General features: G+C 35.2%; 1 protein-coding gene across 1 annotated transcript; it reads left to right on the forward strand.

Annotated features, from left to right (window-relative positions):
- The first annotated feature begins 2,367 nt into the window (after positions 1–2,367).
- On the forward strand, positions 2,368–21,034 carry LOC120349281. Its single transcript, XM_039419270.1, has 4 exons — positions 2,368–2,377; positions 3,193–3,380; positions 14,560–14,820; positions 21,026–21,034. Exons 1-4 carry the CDS (start codon positions 2,368–2,370, stop codon positions 21,032–21,034), a joined length of 468 nt encoding a protein of 155 aa, XP_039275204.1.
- Positions 21,035–22,249: the final 1,215 nt, after the last annotated feature.

Here is a 22,249-nt window from a genome sequence, read left to right on the forward strand (position 1 = left end):
CTAGGCATTGATTGATTGATTGAGTACTTTATTTATGTAGATTACAATATATACTGGCATATACACTTATACAATAGCTTACAATACAGCAAAGTTTTAGATGAATTTACATAACATAAACTAAGAAAATAATTATTGAACTGTATAATGATTTATGAAAAAGAAGCAATTTGGAATAACTATACAGGATAATATTGTAATGTATCTACATAACTTTTTGTGTAGTTGAGAAGTTGATATTGTGATAATTATTCATATTGAATGAAAAAGACTAAGAAATTGTCAAAAAAACCACAGATTTATTGATACTTAGAAACACCGGGTTAGACCGAAAGACAGAAATTAGGTGTAATAACCGAAACCGGTCTTTCTAAGTATCAATAAATCTGTGGTTTTTCGACAATTTCTTTGTCTTTTTCATTCAGTATCTACGTAAATTGGCGAAGCTTTGAACTTATCAATGTCCATTCTTTGGAAAGAATATTATAAAAATTCGGTGTAATAACCGAAGAATATTACAAAAATTCGGTGTAATAACCGAAGAATATTACAAAAATTCGGTGTAATAACCGAAGAATATTACAAAAATTCGGTGTAATAACCGAAGAATATTACAAAAATTCGGTGTAATAACGAAGAATATTACAAAAATTCGGTGTAATAACCGAAGAATATTACAAAAATTCGGTGTAATAACCGAAGAATATTACAAAAATTCGGTGTAATAACCGAAGAATATTACAAAAATTCGGTGTAATAACCGAAGAATATTACAAAAATTCGGTGTAATAACCGAAACCGATCTTTCTAAGTATCATTAAATCTGTTGTTTTTTGACAATTTCTTTGCCTTTTTCATTCAGTATCTACGTAAATTGGTGAAGCTTAGAACTTATCAATGTCCATCATTTGGAAAAATATTATAAATATCCTTCCCAGTAACTCTCTACCAAAAACGTTAATTCCATTTATACGGCTAAAGATTTGTTCACATTATATGGGCACAGAGATTATAGAGATGGGCAGCATAATATTTCCATCGATCATTATTCATTTCTGTGGAATTTGTTATCGCAATAAATATTTCCGCTAATTTTCGTTAAATAGAGCTTGCAAATTTGATGTTGAACTTGCTAAACGGTCCGATTTCACGCAGGAAATCCCAAAATTCCGAGAACTCGTTATGAATTGACAGGGGATTCTCTGAAAATCCCATCACAATCGAGTACTCTCAAGTACAGCTCCAGTACTGATAAAACCTCATCAAATGAAAAATCCAATTTCAAGTGAATTGTTCTTTTCATTTCTCATCTCTCCACTGGAATTTTGTCATAAAAGAGCTGAAATCTTCTCAGCTGAATATTTCTTCTTGATTCCGGTGAAGAGCGGGGTTTTATTTTACTTTTCGTTGTTTACAGACTAGAGCAAAGAGTTTTTCGTGCGTTTGCGAACGATACCTGCAAATATTTTCAGAGTTGAATCTCTGAGAATCACTTCCCTCTCAAGAGTCAACTCTTTTTTCATCATTCTTTTGAAAAACGTCTCGTCTGATTATCACCTGTATCATGAAAATTCATCAATCCCAAAATATTCTGGGAGATTTTATTTGCAGGGATTGTATTTCCATGAACAATACAAAACAATATGTACTGAATAAACTATGATAACCACACCTTAGAGTTCGCATTCCTTGCATTTCCCAAATTTTTCGTGTTTGACTTGACTTACTTGTTTATCCAATATTTCAAAAGCTAGTGTTTTTTTTCAAGTGTGTTTATAAATGAAACCAAAATACGCTCGAAATGGAAAGTTTTCTGATAATCATTACTATAGGGGGCTCCGAGCTTTGCTCGAAAGTACAATGGTACTTTGTACTTTGTACAATATACACTTATTTGGTTGTCATGGAAAAATTTGTAATGTGAAATTCTCAGCTTCAATATTACAGCAAAATTCTATACATGTTTGCTTTTTTAATGTGAATTTGTGTTTATAAATGATTTTTTTTTTCAATTTTCAACTTTATCAAATAAAAACTCAGGGATGGAGGTGTAAAATTTTAGTATGAAACTTGAATAACCCAATATATAACCTATAAACTTGAGTGTGAACTTAGACCATTTATAGAATAGACACGCTGGGAAGCCTAGCCTCTGAAGCCAACATCTAACTGCCAAATCCGCCCACCTTGACGTCACAACCAAGCTAACAACAATGCATTGAATAACAACAATGTAAGTTTAAACACCACAAACTTTTGTGACGTCAGGTGGGCGGATTTGGCAGTTAGATGTTGGCTTCATCGACTTTCAGTATGATATACAATGCGCCGTGTCTATCTATAACTGTCTAAGAGTGTGAATAGGAAATGACATTGGGTAATACGGCAAGGCAGAACATCCAAAAAAATCTCTCTGTGATGAAAGGCATATATGAATCCTATACTATTAAACGAGCAATTTCTTTTTATATGTTTATTTCACCGGATCTCGAAAACGGCTCTAACGATTCTCACGAAATTCAGAACATAGTAGGTTTATAATATAAAAATTCAATTGCACTAGGTCTCATCCCTGGGAAAACTCGCTGAAGGACATTAAAAGGATAATTATTATTCATCCTTGGAAAACCAGCTGGTAATAGTTATTTTGTCGTCTGTTGATGATGGAAGTGAGTGAGCGAGCTATGTGTATGGTACTGTGTCAAAATTATGACTCAGCTTTTGAACTTTTGTAATCATTCAATCAGGTACTTAGTGTCGGTTGCGAAAAAGCCGGTTATTTTCAATCCCGATTAATTCCAGTGGATCCATCTTTTTGAAATAGTCTTCTCCGATTTGGTTCACGTGAAATTAATCAGGATTAAAATTTTACCAGCTTTTGTGCAACCGGGCCTTTGTGAGGGAAATTTTTTCATTCCTCTGGGGATTAATCTCAATTTATTGTGATAAGATAGAACATTTCTATATGAACTATGAATTTTATTATAATTTCTTCTTTCGTAATAAATGTTATATGTTTTTGTACTCCAGAGCGAGTTCGGTCCGCGATATTGAATTTTGAACTTGATACAATACATAAATCTTGAGATGTTATTGTATATTGTAATTCATCCCCTCATTATCACCTGGGCTTAAATACTGGTGAAGAGTTGCCTTTGAAAATAAATAAATAAATCCTGATTTGTGTTTCAGGTATGAGCCGCAGCTGCGCAGTAGCCGACGAGACAGGAGTGCTGCGTCAGCATCGCGGTCGCCTCATGCAGCTGGCGAGCAGTGGGTCGACCAAGCGACGAGCCTACAGTGCGCAACATGCGCTCTTCAAGTCGGCGCCCACGCCAAGGCACTCGGGCATCCCTGGCAAGCTGCTCTCCTTCGAAGAGGTTGGTAGACTGCAATGTTGGTAGACCTGACAATACATTGTCATTTGTGATGAAGAATCAATCAATAAAGTAAAAAAGTCTGTACTTGGAAAAGTTCAAGGGGATGTAGATTGGGGTAATCGTGTACTATTACAGAACATGATAATCTAACGTCTTGTGTGAATTTGAGAGAACACTAAAAATTGGAATGACACAAGAGGTTGGTAGACTGCAAAAGTCTGAGCTCTGGAAAAGTTTAAGGAGATACGAGTGTCCTAATATAGTTTAGGATAATCGTGAACCTTTATAGTTTAGGGTAATCGTGTACTAATAAGGTACTAGACAATCTAACATCTTGTGTGAATTTGAAAGAACACCAAGAATTAAAATGACACAAGAGGTAGACTGCAAGAGTCAGTACACTAAAAAAAATTCAAGGGGATTTATTCTAGTATTCTTGTGTACTAATAGAGAACAAGACTAATCGCGTACTAATACAGAACTAGACAATCTATCATCTTGTGTGAATTTGAAAGAACTCCAAGAATTTAAATGATACAGGATGTTGGTAGACTGGAAGAGTCTGTACTATGTTAAATTTCAAGGGAATGTGAATTACGGTAATCGTGTACTAATACAAAACTTGACAATATAACATCTTGTGTGAATTTGAAAGAACACCAAGAATTAAAATGACACAAGTGGTTGGTAGACTGCAAGAGTCTGTACTCTAAAAAGTTCAAGGGGTTTGTAGTTTAGGATACAAATAAAATCAAATCAAATTTAGTCTTTTCAACACTTTACAAAATTGTTGTATATTGTACAGCATAACAGTAAATGCAGTAGTACTACAGTATAACATAATGTATTAGCATACCATAATAAAAACTATAGTATTAATATAGTTTATATACTATACTATTTTATTACTTATATACTATATAATTTTTTTGTACAGAATTATGATATGAATATACTCGTGTACTAATTCAGAGCAAGACAATCTAACATCTTTTGAGAATTTGAAAGAACACTAAGAATTGAAATGAGAAAAATTGTCATGCAAGCGGGAAATAATGATCATCCTGGGGTAAAAGGCTAAAGCATGCTGCTCATAGAAACATTTTTTGTGGTATCCACTGTAGTACAATTGAAACAACCTTTGACTTATAGGGATATATGGAACAGTGATGGAGATGCAGTGATGTAAATGCAGAAATGGAAATGCAGAGATGGAGATACAGAGATGGAGATACAGTGATGGAGATGCAGTGATGGACCTACAGAGATGGAGATACAGTGATGGAGATACAGAGATGGAGATGCAGTGATGGACCTACAGAGATGGAGATGCAGTGATGGACCTACAGAGATGGAGATGCAGTGATGGACCTACAGAGATGGAGATACAGTGATGGAGATACAGAGATGGAGATACAGTGATGGAGATACAGAGATGGAGATGCAGTGATGGACTTACAGAGATGGAGATACAGTGATGGAGATACAGAGATGGAGATACAGTGATGGAGATACAGAGATGGAGATGCAGTGATGGACATACAGAGATGGAGATACAGTGATGGAGATACAGAGATGGAGATACAGTGATGGAGATACAGAGATGGAGATGCAGTGATGGACCTACAGAGATGGAGATGCAGTGATGGAGATACAGAGATTGAGATACAGAGATGGACCTACAGAGATGGAGATGCAATTATGGAGGTACAGAGATGCTTGGAATGAGATGGAGAACCAGTTCAGCCAATTAGAGTGATCAAGAATATCATAGAAAGAAGCCTGGTTGCCAAGTTGATAATCAGGATCAGTCGATGCAGTGCTTTCAGATAGGAAACTAGGTATGAGTATCATGAGGTGTTGAACACTCATTAAAGACTACAGAACGCTGTCCGCTTAAGCACGGCATCGCTGCATCCATATTTTCCTCTGGTCCTCCAAGTCGGAAGTAGTTTTAAATCGACTACTACTAATGTTCCTGTGTTCATTGTGCTAAACATAGCACAGCGGAACACATAGTGAAGCGATGAAGGTGGATGGTAACAGAGAAGGTAGCTGAATAATGATAAAATGTCGAAAATAATGCATTCATCCAAAGTTCTCTCCACAGTACCTTCTACCCCACCTTCTACGTCTCTCCACATGTTCTAACACATTTGAATAAATTCTTCCAACACTCTCAGCTATCTATTCTGCCTCTCTCTACCTTCGCCGCTCCACTAGGTTCTAATCATTAAATCAGGAATGTAATGTCTGCTTGAGCTGGAACTACTCGTATACCAGGAAAATTGGCCCTGTTTGAAGAGCTCAGTCAGTATCCAAGCTCCACTCCAGAGATGTTGAGAGAGGTTGAGAGAGGAATTAACCGGTATTTGTAATAGTATCATTACCTGTTATGGTATTACATAACAGGAATTGCTATCTACTAGTTGCATTCCTGGAGAACTCCTCTGGTCCGTATAAGTCGGCAATTAAGCTCCACTACAGGAATTCCAGTCAATGAATTTTCTAGAGGATAATACCTTTCGAAATCCTGAATCATTATTGATTGAAATAATCTGTAACATCCATCTCAAAATATCAAATGTAGTGTTATTTTTCAATCCATTTTATCTACGTAATATCTGGGATGTCAGAAATAATTTGTATACATACTTTTTTTTTTCTTGATAGAACACTATGATTATGGGACCAAAGAGTATAGAATGTAACTTCTATCTCCTTACTTTATGGTAATTTACTCGTACTTTCAGAATAGTTTTGTAAGCGATATTGTGGTAGTTATCCATTCTGAATAAAAAGACTAGATGTTATCCAACCAAAGATTTTTCAAAAATCAATCTCAGTTGTTACACCATTATCAATAGCTATCTGATGAACTAAGACTACAAGTAAAGAACAGCAGTGTTTATTCTGAGGGCCAGACGATATTAAGCGTTTTTTCAGGCATTTTCAGACGGCGTGTATGGAGTCGGCAGGACAGGAAGCTCTCCGATTAGCTGATTGGATTGTGGCTTAAAAAGACGCCCAATAAAACGCTTGAAAAAAACAGCGGTATTCATACTAACGGTCGAGCACTGCTATTGGTTAAAGCCTTGAGCTGTCAACTTGAACAATTGCGATTGGCTTAGACGAACCCCTCCCCAATTAGTGGTTCAGGAAAAATAAAATATCAATTCTATTTCACTGCTGTATGCTGTTTGACTCGCCATTTTATTTCATCTGTACCACTGATTGGGGAGGGGCTTGTCTAAGCAATTCGCACGCGTTCACCTTGATAGGTAGAGGCTTCCACCAATAACAGTGCTCGACCGTTAGTAAATAAACTGCTGCCCATTACTTTTAGTTTTAGTTTACCAGAGATTGATAATGGTGACCCGGCGAACTTCGTACCGCCAAAAAGTCAATGTATCTTATGTCACACTTGACTTTATTTGGTGAATCATGAAATTTATCTGACAATCAATATTTTCATTTACATCTCAATGCGGACTTCCTATGTGCTTAGTCATGCAGCATTTATTATTCCGAAAACATATTCTTCTCAATCATCGATTGAGACCAATGGTAGTAATATCTATCAGTAAAGTGTTGAATTAAAAAAATAGATAGGTTAAATCAGTGTTTCAAAGATGAATTTAATGTTTTCATAGTTGTTGATTGTCAATAGACAAACTACCGTTTCAATACCAGTACACAATTTATCACAGGGTGACGTATTTATTACAGCTGGTAACTTTAGATGCTAAATCATACTATGACAATATGATCTTGAATCAAGATGAATCAAATTTCGAAAACACGGGTCTGTAAAATGGATTCATAATTTATTGATAATTATTAGCCCCCTTTTAAAATTTCTGGTCGGAAACCATCCCAATATTCACACAACATATCCCCAAAGTTTGAATTGAATTGAATTGAAATAAAATTCTGGTGTGGCGCACTCACACAACTTTCCTTGCCGTTATGAAAATTGATCACCTGACGCTAGTGTTCCCGCGCATCTCAATTCTACTATTCAAAGATTTGAGCCAGCTGGTGACAGGGCTATAACGCTGGAGACACACATGAGGTCTGCTATCTCTTCAGTGAATCTCTAGTGAATGATTTAATAGAATCAACAATAATTTGCAATTGAATAATCACATTTTCTCGAACTTAAAGCTTATTTTCAATTTTAGGTGAAAATGTTACTGAACATTAATTGTAGAGATTTTCATGCTCAATCTACTCCACTTGATTTTTTTCGTTTCAATTGTATCTGAAGCCTGATAATGGGAATCTATCTGCATTGATGGGGCGAAGCTCCTGAAATTTTTACAGAATGGGACTTGTGGCAGTTGATAGAGCTTATCGATGACTATTTTAGGTATGAATTTGATCAAAATCGTTGGAGCCGTTTTCGAGAAATTGCAAAAAACCCTGTTTTTGACAACATTTTCGCCATTTTGAATTGCATCAGATCGAAATTGTTCGTGTCGGATACTTATATCGTAAGGACCTTAAGTTCCAAATTTCAAGTCATTCCGTTAATTGGGAGATGAGATATCGTGTACACAGACGCACATACACTCATATATACACACACAACACATATATATATATATATATATATATATATACAGACCAATACCCAAAAACGAGCTTTTTGGACTCAGGGGACCTTGAAACGTATAGAAATTTAGAAATTGGGGTACCTTAATTTTTTTCGGAAAGCAATACTTTCCTTACCTATGGTAATAGGGCAAGGGAAGTAAAAACCTTTATTCATAAACATGTACAGGTACATTAGGAACAGCGTCAATATACAAACAACATAAACATAAAATGTAGTAGAAGAGTAAAAAGTAGTAAGTCTTAAACCTCCTATATAAATAAACAAAAATCGATAATCAACAATCACAAACGCACAGTGCTCTCTGCAAACTCGTGCAGGGAGTACAGACACAATGATATTAAAAACTCCTTGAGTTTTACACTTAATTTTTTCATGTTCTGTATTGCCTGTAGTTCTAAAGGCAGCATTGTGAAGTATTTCCTTCCCATGTAGTGCGTCTTTTTCTTGAAAAATTCTAACCTATGTCTTTCCGTTATCCTCCCAAATCTAGTATTGTACCCATGAGTCTCATTCCGTAGTTCTTCTACAGGGTAATTCCTAACATACATGATAACATCAAATACATATTGCCCGTAAACTGTAAGAATGCCAAGCTGCGAAAAAACCAGTTTTACAGAGTCCATTCTTTTTAGATTCATCATTATTCTGAGTGCTTTTTTCTGTTGAATAAGAATTCTATCAAGATTGCTCTGGTCGTGGCTCCGTAGATGCATAAACCATAGGCCAGATGGGAGTGTACCAGTGAATGATGAAGCGTTTTCATAGTTGGAAGACTGCATTTATTTGACATTTGTCTTAACATACATGCCGTTCTGTCAAGTAGTTTTTACGTCTATAGCGAACAAACAAACAGACAAACAAACAAACTAACACACAAACAGACATTTGTGGATAACTACCACAATAATCACCTTCAGACTGCTTCAAACTATAACTACTCGAAGCTCTGAAAGTACGAATGAATTGGTTTGAATGGATTAGAAAGTAACACTTCTTTACTGCTCCCTTTACTTTATTGTAGTTTTAGTTCACCAGTGATTGATAATTGTTTAACAACCGGAACCGGTATCTCGATTTTTAACAAATATTGGACAACATACAGTCTTTTCATTCAGGATACGCTCTCACTTCATGATATTAATAATTAATTAGACAACATTATGTACTCGTATATCATAATACTCTTCAAATAATGAAAATACCTATATCAATCAGAATAAAAGCTCCTAATAACTTATTCATTGGGGTTGATAAGTTTTCATCTGAACCCGTTTATTGAGAATAATATGGGATTAATATGTTGAGGACAAAAATCGTCAGATTACAGATTAAAATGTCGAATAGTATTACAGATGTCATTTCAATGGACTGCTGTAGTGGAGTGAGATAGGTTTCCATTTCCCAATCGTGAATTGCAGCAGGCTGTTCGTATACGTATGGATTCCAATTATTCTAGAAATCCGCAGCTTGCATATATCACATAATATACTGCCTACTGAATGGGAATGTAGAGATGGAAACACAATACCAGCTTTGGATTGCAGGTATTGGAAATGTATTGTTTCGGCTTCACGTTGATGAGAGTAGTCGAGTTGGTGAATTTGTAATTTGGGTTGATTTTTATATTCATTGGTCTGAATAGATAATGTTAAATGCGGTCTAAAACTGTATTTTGATAGAAATGAGTACGTGACTAGTGACTAGAAAAGCTGAAAAGCTACTTCCATGAGCCATCATCCATACACTAAAGAGAACAGGGATAACGCCAAGGGACTGGGGACTAGAAAAGCTAAAAAGCTACTTCTATCACCCATCAACTATATACTAAAAATCTGGTGTGGCGCACTCGCTTTAGAAATAACAAGGGTAATTAAGGAAAATTCCCAGTATAGTTCAAATGACCAGATTCATTTCAACCAATACAACACTTCGAATTTACTTTTATCATAAAATTGTTAGCATACATCCATTAGTCAATAGTTTTTCCATTTACATATTTGTTTTATTATCTTATTTCACACTTGTTTTCTTGGTTCTTATTTTGTACTGAAAGTAAATTTTTGTTATCATGGCGATTCTGTTGCTTAAGCCGCCATTTTGTCAAACCGTTGAGTGGGAGTAGACTGTCTAGCTGGGCCAATGGCAGGCGTTCATGCCCATGACGCATAGCAGTACTCGCCTACTAGTACTAAAAAATTCTAAAGTATAAATTCTGCTGCTCTTGTATTTAGTTTTAGTTTATCAGAGATTCACAATGGTGTAATAACCGAAACCGGTCTTTCTAATTATCAATAAATCAGTGGTTTTTTGACAATTTCTCAGTCTTTTTCATTCAATGTGAATGATTTAATAGAATCAACAGTTTGCAATTGAATAATCACATTTTCTCATATTTCAAGCTTATTCTCAATTTTAGGTAAAAATGTTACTGGACATTAATTGAAGAGATTTTCATGCTCAATCTTTTCTACTCTAAATTTTCCGTTTAAATTATATCTGATACCTGATAATTGGAAATCTAAAATCAAACTTTGCATAGATGGGGCGGAGCTCCTGAAATTTCTACAGATTTGGGACTTGTGGCAGTTGATATAGCTTATCAATGACTATTTTAGGAATGAATTTGATCAAAATCGTTGGAGCCATTTTCGAGAAAATCGCGAAAAACCCTGATTTGACAACATTTTTGCCATTCTAGCCGCCATCTTGAATTGCATTTGATCGAAATTGTTCGTGTCGGATCCTCATAGTGTAAGGACCTTAAGTTCCAAATTCCAAGTCATTCCGTTAATTGGGAGATGAGATATCGTGTACACAGACGCACATACACATACACACACACACACACAACACACACACACACACACACACCACACACACACACACACACACACACACACGCACACATACAGACCAATGCCCAAAAACCACTTTTTTGGACTCAGGGGACCTTGAAACGTATAGAGATTTAGAAATTGGGGTACCTTAATTTTTTTCGGAAAGCAATACTTTCCTTACCTATGGTAATAGGGCAAGGAAAGTAAAAACGACAGAGATTACGCTTCTAATACTCTTGGTTTCTCAGTGATTCTTCATACTGCTTCTTTAGAGGTGCGTGCAGACTTAAGCGATACGAACAAGCGCGTTTCACTCCTCATCAGCTGATGCTACTCTTATTGAATCTGTATCTTTACTGTACAAATACAGCTATTGACTGAGCGAAGTGAGGTCTAAAGGTGCGTAAAGATTTACGCGCCGCGAACATGAGCAATTCACTTTTAATCAGCTGATGCCAAGCTTTTTACATCTATATCTTATACCGTTTCTATAAAAATACAGATATAGTCAGCTGATTAAAAGTGAATTGCTCATGTTCGCGGCGCGTATATCTGTACGCACCTTAAGATTCAAGTCGTCTGTTTTGCATTTCTCTTTATGTTAATAGTTTGGTTTATATTTATATAGTTATGTTCCGCATTTACAGCGAAACGCAGCAATAGATTTTCATGAAATTTGACAGTATGTTCCTTTTTGAATTTTGACGTATACATACGGTTTTTTGAAATTTTGCATTTTAAGGATAATATAAATGGAAAAAGAGTCTCTTTTGAACGCCAATATTACCGTAAAAATCATACTTTAGAATTACTCATCATAAATCAGCTGTCCTGTGGACTATAATACTACCCGTTGAACGGGTATAAAAACGCTGAACATCTTGAAAATGTATCTTTCCATCAACGTTAGTAGACAGTTGACTATAATACTACCCGTTCAAAAACGTTGAACATCTTGAAAATGTATCTTTCCATCAACGTTGAAGACAGTTGAAGCCAGACCTGATAACAGCGCTCACACTCACATTCCGGGACGACACGTCACGGTACGATAGGACAGAAAGCTCTATGTTTATTTAGGATTTTTTCTAAGCACTTTAAATTGATAAATTATTTATTAATTTTTCAGAGAACATAACAACAGATCAATGTAACTTACTGAGCGCGAAGTCTACTGTTCACAGAACTACTAGTAATCAGCTGATGAAACTTGGAATGTGCGTGTTCGTAGCGCTCAAGTCTGTTTAACTCAGCTTTATGCGTTTCAAATAATTTTTTATTGGTACTCTTTAGTAGTTATTTGATAATTTCCCTTTATTTTTCGTTGTTTGTTGATAATTATTCTCTTATTGCTCTTCTAATACACCCTCCACACCATTATTACTGTTGTCATATTTTTCTCTTCCATTGAGTTTCCTTCAAACTCATGACTCTTGCCTTGCCAGGTATCTGGACTGAAATACTGACTTTTTCCAATTGTTGATGTCTCTACGGATGTGTGTGATGGACAGCCCGACAGCTGCTGTGATGGACGATCTATAAAAAAATAGAGTTATGAAGCCTATTTTAATACAGTTATGAAGTCTTTCCATTGCTCTTCTTTTTGTTTTCCAAAATATATTTTTTGTTGGCTTCACCTCCCTTCATCTTTTCTATCTTTTATATAATTATATTTTTCTTAGTGATTAAATTTTTTCAAAAACTTCCTCTACACAGTTGAGATGAATCTCTTCAGACTCTTCTTGGCACAGAGATCCATGTGAAGAATATTGATTCGCTGTATTTTTGTTACTATTACTGAAACATGTTTGTTTTTTTTATAAGGGTGATGTCTACATGAGCTCTAGCTTGGGTGTGGGTGGAGAGGCGGATGATTATGAGAGGTGAATGGGCCTTCAGTTTTAGGTGTGTTCCGAACCACTGGGAACCGATTCTACAACTACAGATTGAAATAAATTGGAAGTTTCATTTGTTTAATTGGGAATGCAACTCCCAATTTATTTTCATCTGTAGACTGGCTGGCCGCTATGGCTTTGTTTAAAATGAGCGCTGTTATCCAGAGATTGTCAGTTTGGTGTAAGGGTAAGCATTCCTGACGAGCAATTAGGAGGTACTGAGTTCAAATCCCGGGCTGACAAATGATTTTTGTATAGTAGCGTTCATTGAATTTCCATCTAGCTGTTTCACCCTGTTGTCATTTATTTGCAGTAGCAGAAGTCTTCGGGGTGGATTACAGCATTTAATTGGGATTTTTGTTTTATAATAATGTTTCTACAACTCATAAATCATATTATTCAGAGGAGTTGATTGAAGCGGTTTGTATCATTGGAGAGGAAAAATATTTCTTGAATTGATTCGAATTTAACTATTAGATACTCCATGCTATTACTCAATGTACCTCAATTATAATTGCTATTGTAATGAATATTATTATTTTTTGTAACTTATCATCGTGGGTTAAATGGAAGAGGGGGCTTTTATTGCCTCAATTTCGCCCACATCACTTTTATTGTAATGTGTAAATAAAAGTCATTTATCTATGTATCTACCTAGAATATAATACATTATATACTTACAATGTATCAAGAAATAAAAATAATAAATCCAAGAGCCCTTTTTTAATTTACTCAGAAACATGTTTCAACTTTGATTTAATAAGTCTATGTATAATACAATGTATTCTATAGTGAGGTCCACGTTATAATGGCAGTGTTTGATTAGTAATGGTATTGCTATCCTTTTCTATCATTCAACAAAGCGGATAACGCCATCCCTCTCGCTTTGCTCTGTTGCCAGATCGGCTTTTAACATTATGTAGAATTGATAATTAATCAACAAAATATTCCATCTTAATTATGGAAATGCATTATGAAATTATTGAAAACGAAATAAAATATAATTGATTATTTCAAACGATTTTTGTTGTTTTTTAGAGAAAATGAACTTAATTTTAGAAAAGTGAAACCATAACCCTATTTCGGACTTTTATAATGTTATCTAAATTTGGGAGAGAAATAGTACAAGGAGTATCCTTAATTTTTCTCTCCCAATTAGTGCTACTTTGTACAAATTATAAATAAATAAATAAATAAGGAACAATCAATATTGCATTAATAAACCTGTACAAGCTACCGTCAAGAAGCACTACTCCGTAAACAAAGCCGTAGTGCATTCGTGTGACGTCAGCACAGGTAGGGCTCCTACACCAATGAAAATTTGTTGATTTCATCTGATCTATATCAGCTAGTGTTTTTATTGGAGTATGAGCCCTATCTGTGCTGACGTCAGACGAATGCACTACGGCTTTGTTTACGTAGGAAGTGCAAGAAGGCATTGACAAGACAGTGAAGATCGGCAAAACAACGTTGTTCTTCTATCTTTCTGTACTGCCATTATAACGTGGACCTCACTATTGATTGATTGATTGATTGATTCTTATCACAAATGACAATGTATTGCCAGGTCTTGCATATACTATAGGTGGTACATTGCTATTACTTCCTTGCTTTTCACCTACATGGTATCAAACAAAGTTAAATTCTGTTGACTCTTACGGAACGATGACATTTTGTAACAGGTGGTAAATACGTATGGCTTTTGTTGGTGGGGAGTCCCTTTCGGGAAGGTCCCACCGCCTGAATATATCTATAATTTGAGCCGTCAATGGGCCTTACGACTGTTATACTTCAGCCGGGACCGACAGTTTAACGTTTTGTAACAGGTGGTGCGCAATGACCCGAGCTACACGCCGAACATCGAGCACCTGGTGTTTCCGTCGCGTCGCAACAGCATGCAGGCCACCAAGCAGGGTGCGGGGGCGGTGGTCGGAGGCGGCACTGGTGGTGGGGGTAGCAAGTCGGCCAGAGCGAGGCTGGCGGAGGTGTTCGCCCTCACCAGGAGTCAGGGGTCCCGGAAGACCCAGAGTCACGAGAAGAGTAAATCGCGAGAGAACAGTGTCACCAGGTCGTCTTTCACGCAAAAAGTGAGTATTTTTCAAGTCCTTCCTTTGAAAATCTAGTTTTTTATGTGAAATCCAGAAAAATGTTGTTTATTATATGTACCCATATCGCTGTTTATACAGTCAATTTCAGAAATATCTATAGAATTATCTAAGTTGTTTTAAAAGCTGTTGTATGCGAGAATTCAGAAAAGTGTTGTTCATTGTATGTATTTTTGTCTATTCATCGTACATTTTTTTTTATTTCACGAGTGCATAAATTAGTTTGATTTGAAGTACTGTATTGTATGTATTGTACTGTACTGTGCTGTAGTGTTATGGGAGGGTTTCAGTTCGTCAAGTTGTCAGCTCAACAAATACCCATTTATTGATAAACTGAAACAAAAGTGGGAAGTTGGGCTTTATTGTATGTACTGTACTGTACTCTACTGTACTGTGCTGTGGTGTTATGGGAGGGTTTCAGTTCCTCAAGTTGTCAGTTCAACAAATACCCCATTTCTTGATAAAACTGAAACAAAAATGGGAAGTTGGGCCGTTCAGTCCGTCAGATTTTGTTGCAGGCTGTCAGCTACACCGTTGCACACTGGTTAGAGATTAGTGAGAATATTTATTTATTCAACTTCCAACGGTACAACACCAATTTTACAGAAAAGGAAACAGTAGAAGAACTGATACAAGGAAAAAGTGAACAATAAACAATATTTTAGGTTGAGTTAGTTAAGTTTAGTTTAGTCTGGGTTGAGGAGAAGTTAGTTGGAGGTTGAAGGTTACAGAGCTCGACCGACCGTCAGTGCGTACGTCAGTCGCGCTTGTCTTTTCCATAGATATTCCATGTATCCGTACAGAGCAGGACTGACGGCACGCACGCGTACGGTCAGGACCACGCGTTTTATACAGCGTACGAAAACCATCGGTCGAGCTCGTGCGCATCCGTTCCATCGGTCGACTGACGCGCTATTGAAACAAATAGAATCTTTCAGAGCTGTACCGATCAGTAGCCCGATCGCAACATAGCCAATGTGCTGACACCTCTGCCCGACAATCAGTTGATATTAAATTGAATAGCATAATGAGTGAATTCAATAAATAATAACAATTCGTCTATTTCACTGCATTTTTACAATAATTGGTAATACAAATTATTGGTATTTAATAATAGTGTCATATTTGAATTCAGAGTTTTTCTATACATTCTTCAATCATTTCTAATTTTTATTGAAAAAAATGATATATTATTAATATTATCTACATTTATTTGATCCGTATAGCTTAAAGTGACTGCAAGTATTCCCAATGGTGATACAAGCTCGAAATAACTCATCAGAATTTCTGATGGACATTCTGAGGTAGTTGAAAAATGTATCTTCACCTCAAGTAATGATGTATATAATGGTACTCAATTCCCTTTGAAATGCTCTTTGGGCTACCATTGGGTGAACTCGATATCTACGTCTTTTAATCTTTCATTTACGAAGATAATAAGCTGCAATAACAATCTGTAATGGCGTCCATTTGTGAGTCAGAAAACTTATGTATAGTCAGTATGGTGCATACGCACTCAACGGTCGGTCGAGCTCTGAATGTGTAAAACTGATTCATCGATGCGTACTGTCAGGATGGTACATACGCACTGACGGTCGGTCGAGCTCTGTAACCGGCCTAAGGGTTAGGTTTTTTATTTTTTAAAATGTCAATAATTTCGGTATATTGTTTGGAACTATTCGATTATTTTTTAATTGAATATATAATACTATATCCACTGGGCTTTTTGAGAGCAACTGGAACTTGACGAGCTGGAAACTTGACATACTGAAGATGCCTACTCGAGCTGATTTTTGATCAAATGAGAACTTGATGGAAAATAAAACTGTTTTTTGGGAGTTTGTCAAACTTTCTGGTTTATCACACCATTAACAAGGCACTAAACTGGTAATGATAAACTACTACACCTTTTTCAATTTTATTTGAGAAAGTATCAAGTTAATTCGAGAAAGTATCAATTGTATTTGAGAATAGACACTTGTAATTGAGAGAATGTCAGATGTAGATGAGAATAGTCAATTGCATTTGAGAATAGTCACTTGTAATTAAGAGAATGTCAGATGTAAATGAGAATAGTCAATTGTATTTGGTAAGTCATCACATGTAAATGAGAGTAGTAAATTGTATTTGAGAAATCGTCAAATGTAAATGAGAGGATATCAATTGAAAATGAGAAAATTTCCAATTGACATGTCGTGGCTCTTCTGTAGCCTACAATACAGGTTTGATCTGAGCAGGAAAGAATACTGTACTATTCAAATTATTACCATATGCTTTGCATGAGGGCAAATTAATATTTTCAATAGTGAAATTATTTCCCCTGCACTGTTTACGAATGATTAATGAGTATCATTTCCATGTATGTATTGGCAACACGACATTTGTCTCTAAACATTTTGTGAAATATTACACTTGATGAAGATCAAATTTTCTATGCTCAAGGCGCAATTGAACTTTATCATCAATCAATTGAATATCTTGATCAAGCAACTCTTCAATTTTGGGGCTTGAAAATAATTTTCTATTTAAAAACTAAACGTTTTATTGGAATATTAAATTATCATATTATTTTTTTATGAGTACAGTTATGAAAAATTGAGTACTGGAAGCACTGGTTTTTTAAAATCATTTCCCAATTACAACTGACAACTTCTCGATTTCAATTCGTATGATCTCAAATTGAAATTATACTTTCTCAAATAAAATTCACTATTCTCAACTACAAGTGATGACTTCTCAAATACAATTGACTATTCTCATTTACATCTGACGTTTTCTCAAATACAAATGACTATTCTCATTTACATCTGACGTTTTCTCAAATACAAATGACTATTCTCAATTACAATTGATACTTTCTCAAATACAGTTGGGAAAGTATATTTGGACTGTAAATTTTTGTGATCTTTATAAAAGTGTTTTCATAACCTCATTTGATCTATTTTTATCAAAATTAGGGAGAGGAACAGTTTTGGGTTTATCCTGTTGATTCTCTCCCAATCATTAATTTGATGTTGTGATTAAGGAATGTAATAAATGTAATGTAATAAAAGGTGTAGATGAACCACTACTGAACTAAAATAAATAAACTCAAGTACTGGACTATTAAAACTCAACCAAAGTACTTATAACCTTACAACTTATAAACTACCAATAACAATTCATGTTACAACTAGTAACGATTGTTGTTACAACTAATAACAACTCCAAGGTATGGTTACTATATAAGGACATTAACGTCAGGCTAGTTTACCGGCTCTCCCCAGGGTGCAAAGCCAACTACATAGGGTATTACCATAGAATAAACAATCTATAGCTATCCAATGTATAGCTATTCTCTGGTAATAGACTACACACCATGACCATCATCAACCAACTTTCGAACTACCGTAGTTCACATCAAGTTGGCTGATGAACGCCAACTATTTCGATTTCCCTTGGAGATTCACGTTGATGGCTTGTGGTTGATGGCCCCACTACAACAATGAACGATAGCCTGTTGTAGCACGAGAAGGTCCCTGAAAGCCGTTTGGAAACCATTGCCAACAATGGAAGCCAGATGCTTTCTCGTGATGTGCTACTAGGTATATTTTAGTAGTTTATAGTAGGTTGAGTGAGTTTAGGATACAGTGAGGTCCACGTTATAATGGCAGTATTTGATGAACATTGGTGCTGCTATCCTTGTCTATCATTCGAGAATACAGGATACAGTGAGGTCCTCGTTATAATGGCAGTATTTGATGAACATTGGTGCTGCTATCCTTGTCTAGCGCTTGATAGCGCTATCCTTTTCTACCTCTGAAACATTGCCAGATCGTTTAACAATGTAAAGATTCATTTCAGAATTAAGTTTGTTTTTCGGTAATTCTTCAAAATTAGATTTTTAATATGTGAATATTTCCTATTTTAGTTATAAAATTTGAAATATTTTTTTTATCTTTAGTTTTGAAGCATCTAAATTTGAAAATCTACTTTGTGAAAATACTTGGGGACTGAAAATGTTGTGAGTTGAAGAACTACAAGACTTAACCTATTTCGGACTATGTGTTATCTAAATTTGGGAGAGTAATAGTACAAGGTTACATTATTTCTCCTCTCCCTATCATTTTGATAATGTACTTATTGTATAAATGAATTAATTTAGAAGATATTCAATCCCAATTATAGAAATGTATCTTTGTAATATATATGTAATCATTGTATTGTTTGTATGAAATGTAATCATTGAAAAATATATTTTCATGACGAATAAAATATAATTGATTATTTTTTCAAAAAAATGAACAGTTAATATTACATTAGAGATACTGGTATTAGATATCGTCTGTAGTAGGCAGTGGCAAGTCAGAGGATAGGTAACGCTGTTTCCTTTCTTCTCCACTGCCATTATAATATGGACCTCACCATTAAAGAAGGGTCTACATTTGTGTAGTGGATTAAAGTTTCTATTGAAACTTGACTTAAGTTTTCAAAATACATCCATTTTAAGCTGACTTCAAAGAATTTGAATTCAAGGAAACTTAATCGATAAATGTAAACGCCCTTTTATTTCAGTCGTGCCCGAACGTTTTCTATACAATAGATTCAATATATTTTTTGCCGTCGGATTACATGCATAATAAAGTCACTGTGTCCTTTACAGTCATAACTTTTTCAGAAATTGATATTTTCAGAAAAGTTCTGTTTTACTAGATCAACAATACCATGAAGAATCTAACCTCTAAATCTCATGGATTTATGTCCTACCGAATTTGAAATGTTCTGTCCCAAAAATTCAAACTTCAAGCGCTCATATCTCAAAAAGTAATGATCGGAAAGAAAAATGTTTTCCTGAGAAAACTTTTTCATTTTGATAGCTTGATGATTTACAAATCGAAAAAACTTAGAAAAATATCACAAGTAGAAAGTTTATTTTTTAGCTTTTGCACAGCCTTAAGGTTGGAGTTTAGGAGTTTATTAGTTTAGGAGTTTAGGGGCAGGTAGGACTCTAGGTCCTCTTTGCCACACAATCCTAAACAGCTGATATAGAAGAGGGAACAGCTGATATAGAAGAGGGAACAGCTGATATGGGAGAGGGAACAGCTGATATGTTAGAGGACCAGCTTGGTACCGTAGGATGATGAACAGTTATGAATAGGGTTGGGGGAACAATTTTCAATGTCAGAGTAACAGTGACACTAGCTGGAGATGAACAAGCAGATGTGCCTTGTAAGCCATTACATCACACAACAATGTAGCATTGTTCAATCTGGTTCTAATCATTGAGAAACGACCCATAGCACGGGGATTGTAAGTTAAGTCGAGTTTGACATGCTACCATAGAAACTGCGACATCGATTTGGTACATGCTGCTAGGAACTGTCACCGTACTAGCTGCTCTGGCTCAATGAGGATGCATTGTTTCATGGATAGTGTTGATTAGTGGGCATTGTACTTTCATGGTAGTTTTACGAGTTGGTAGTAGTAAGGTTTAGACGTAGCAAGAACACCTGTAGGAATAGGAATCATTTCATAGTGCGATTATTGAAGATCAGTTATATCGTAGAATAAGAATAGAAAACCCTCAGGTACTAGTATTTTATATCAGTAATATCATAGAGAAGGTTGGATATTAGAAAGTATGTTTCCTCTGTTGTAAAATGATTTGATTAGCTCAAATAGATTATATGTTTTGATTGAGAAAGTACTTGGTAGTTGATACTCTGGTAGCATGCTATTTAGATGATTTATTACATGAAATACAATATTTAAGTAACTAGTGTATAAGTAATTGCTGATAAAAAGAGACTGAGTAATGTTGTGCTAAAGATGAATAGAAATCTGCTCAACACAAGTCTGATTTGAGTTCTGTGTCTATCTCATCCTACAGAATCTAGTATAGGCAACCCGGTGTACTCTCATGATACGAGTATGGGCTAGGCGCTTTCTTATTGATAAGGAGACTATTTTCCCACATCAATCTTAGTTAACTACTAGTTTTTTATCTCTTTTCTGTATAGGGCTACTTGTAATACAAATATAAATAAAAATAAAATTAAAAATAAAGTATTGATATCACTTGAAAATGGCATCAATGTTGAAATAGTGTATATTCAAGAATGTAGCTTCCTCGTATTATTAAATTACTTTAGTTATCTATTTGTTCGTTAGTAGTTTGTTATCAGACATGATCTTATTCATTTTTCAGGCAATATGAAACACAATAATTTCAAAAACTCCACTCGAATTAATCGACGTAGTCAACAATTTTTCTATTTATACATCACTAACACTTAATAAAATTTCAAATTGTACTACTTGTAGATCAAAATCTGTTCCTAATTTTATAATTTGTTTTCTTCCAAGACACACGATTTCAGGAACTTTTTCACAAGAGGGATCCGAGTGAGTCTAACATTATTATTTCCTGAGTGTTCCAAATCAATTTCCGTGTTTCTTCTTTTTCAATATTTGAAACTTTCTTTTTTCAATTTTTCTTGTTTAAAATTGTAGATATTTTAATGTTCTCCTCTATGTGTTACCTTCGAACACTCCGAAATAAATGTGATTTTATTATGAACATATCACTATCACAACATCAAACCAATCATTGTTGGGTGTATATTCATATCTGTAGTACTATTTGGATATATGTTTGTACATTGCTTGTCTGTTATAGTGATAATGATTATCAAACCACATTTCAGTCACTATCGCCTTCATACTCATTAAAATCCTTTCAGGAGTTAATCCCCACTCTTAAGGGCCCCATACACTAGGAACTTGGATCGGCAAACTTGGTTCGGGGAACCAAGTTCGTGTAGGATTTGTAGAGGAGAGAGCGAACAATCAGTTCGTTACTTCAGTGTTTTTCGGGGTCTAGAGATGAGTGTTTCAAAGTTTGCAGCTGCAGTGGGAAGAAAATATATTGAATGTATATATAGATAGAATATATCGCCCTGGCGGACGAACCGAACAAAGTTTTAATCCAGATTGAAGACCAAATTCGTCACGAATTTGGTTCGCGGTTCGCCAATTTTCCACATACACTGGGGAACTTGGTTCGCAAGAACCAAGTTCGCCGATCCAAGTTCCCTAGTGTATGGGGCCCTTTATTACAGGAAACTCCCTGATAATTGAAATAGCAGTTATTTTTTTATTTATTTATATTTTTTACAAAGAAGCACTGACTGGGAGAGAAAAACTAAGGATACTCCTTGTACTATTTCTCTCCCAAATTTTGATAACATTTTAAAAGTCCAAAATAGGGTTTTAAAATATCGAAACTAGTTAGTAAAATGGAAAATCAACCTGCTCTAATTGATTGAATCCTAATTCCATAGAAATATCTGATACCTCAATAAAATTGAACTTCTACTGAATTTTTACAAGTTTGTATACATTTTCAAAAGTTTGTAATAAGTTTGATGTA

The sequence above is a fragment of the Nilaparvata lugens genome, chromosome 1, assembly GCF_014356525.2.
Source record: "Nilaparvata lugens isolate BPH chromosome 1, ASM1435652v1, whole genome shotgun sequence".
In the NCBI taxonomy this organism is placed as follows: domain Eukaryota; kingdom Metazoa; phylum Arthropoda; class Insecta; order Hemiptera; family Delphacidae; genus Nilaparvata; species Nilaparvata lugens.

Coding starts and splice junctions, on each gene's coding strand:
- LOC120349281 (XM_039419270.1), top strand. Junction 3,381..14,559: donor AGCTGCTCTCCTTCGAAGAG/GTTGGTAGACTG, acceptor GTTTTGTAACAG/GTGGTGCGCAATGACCCGAG.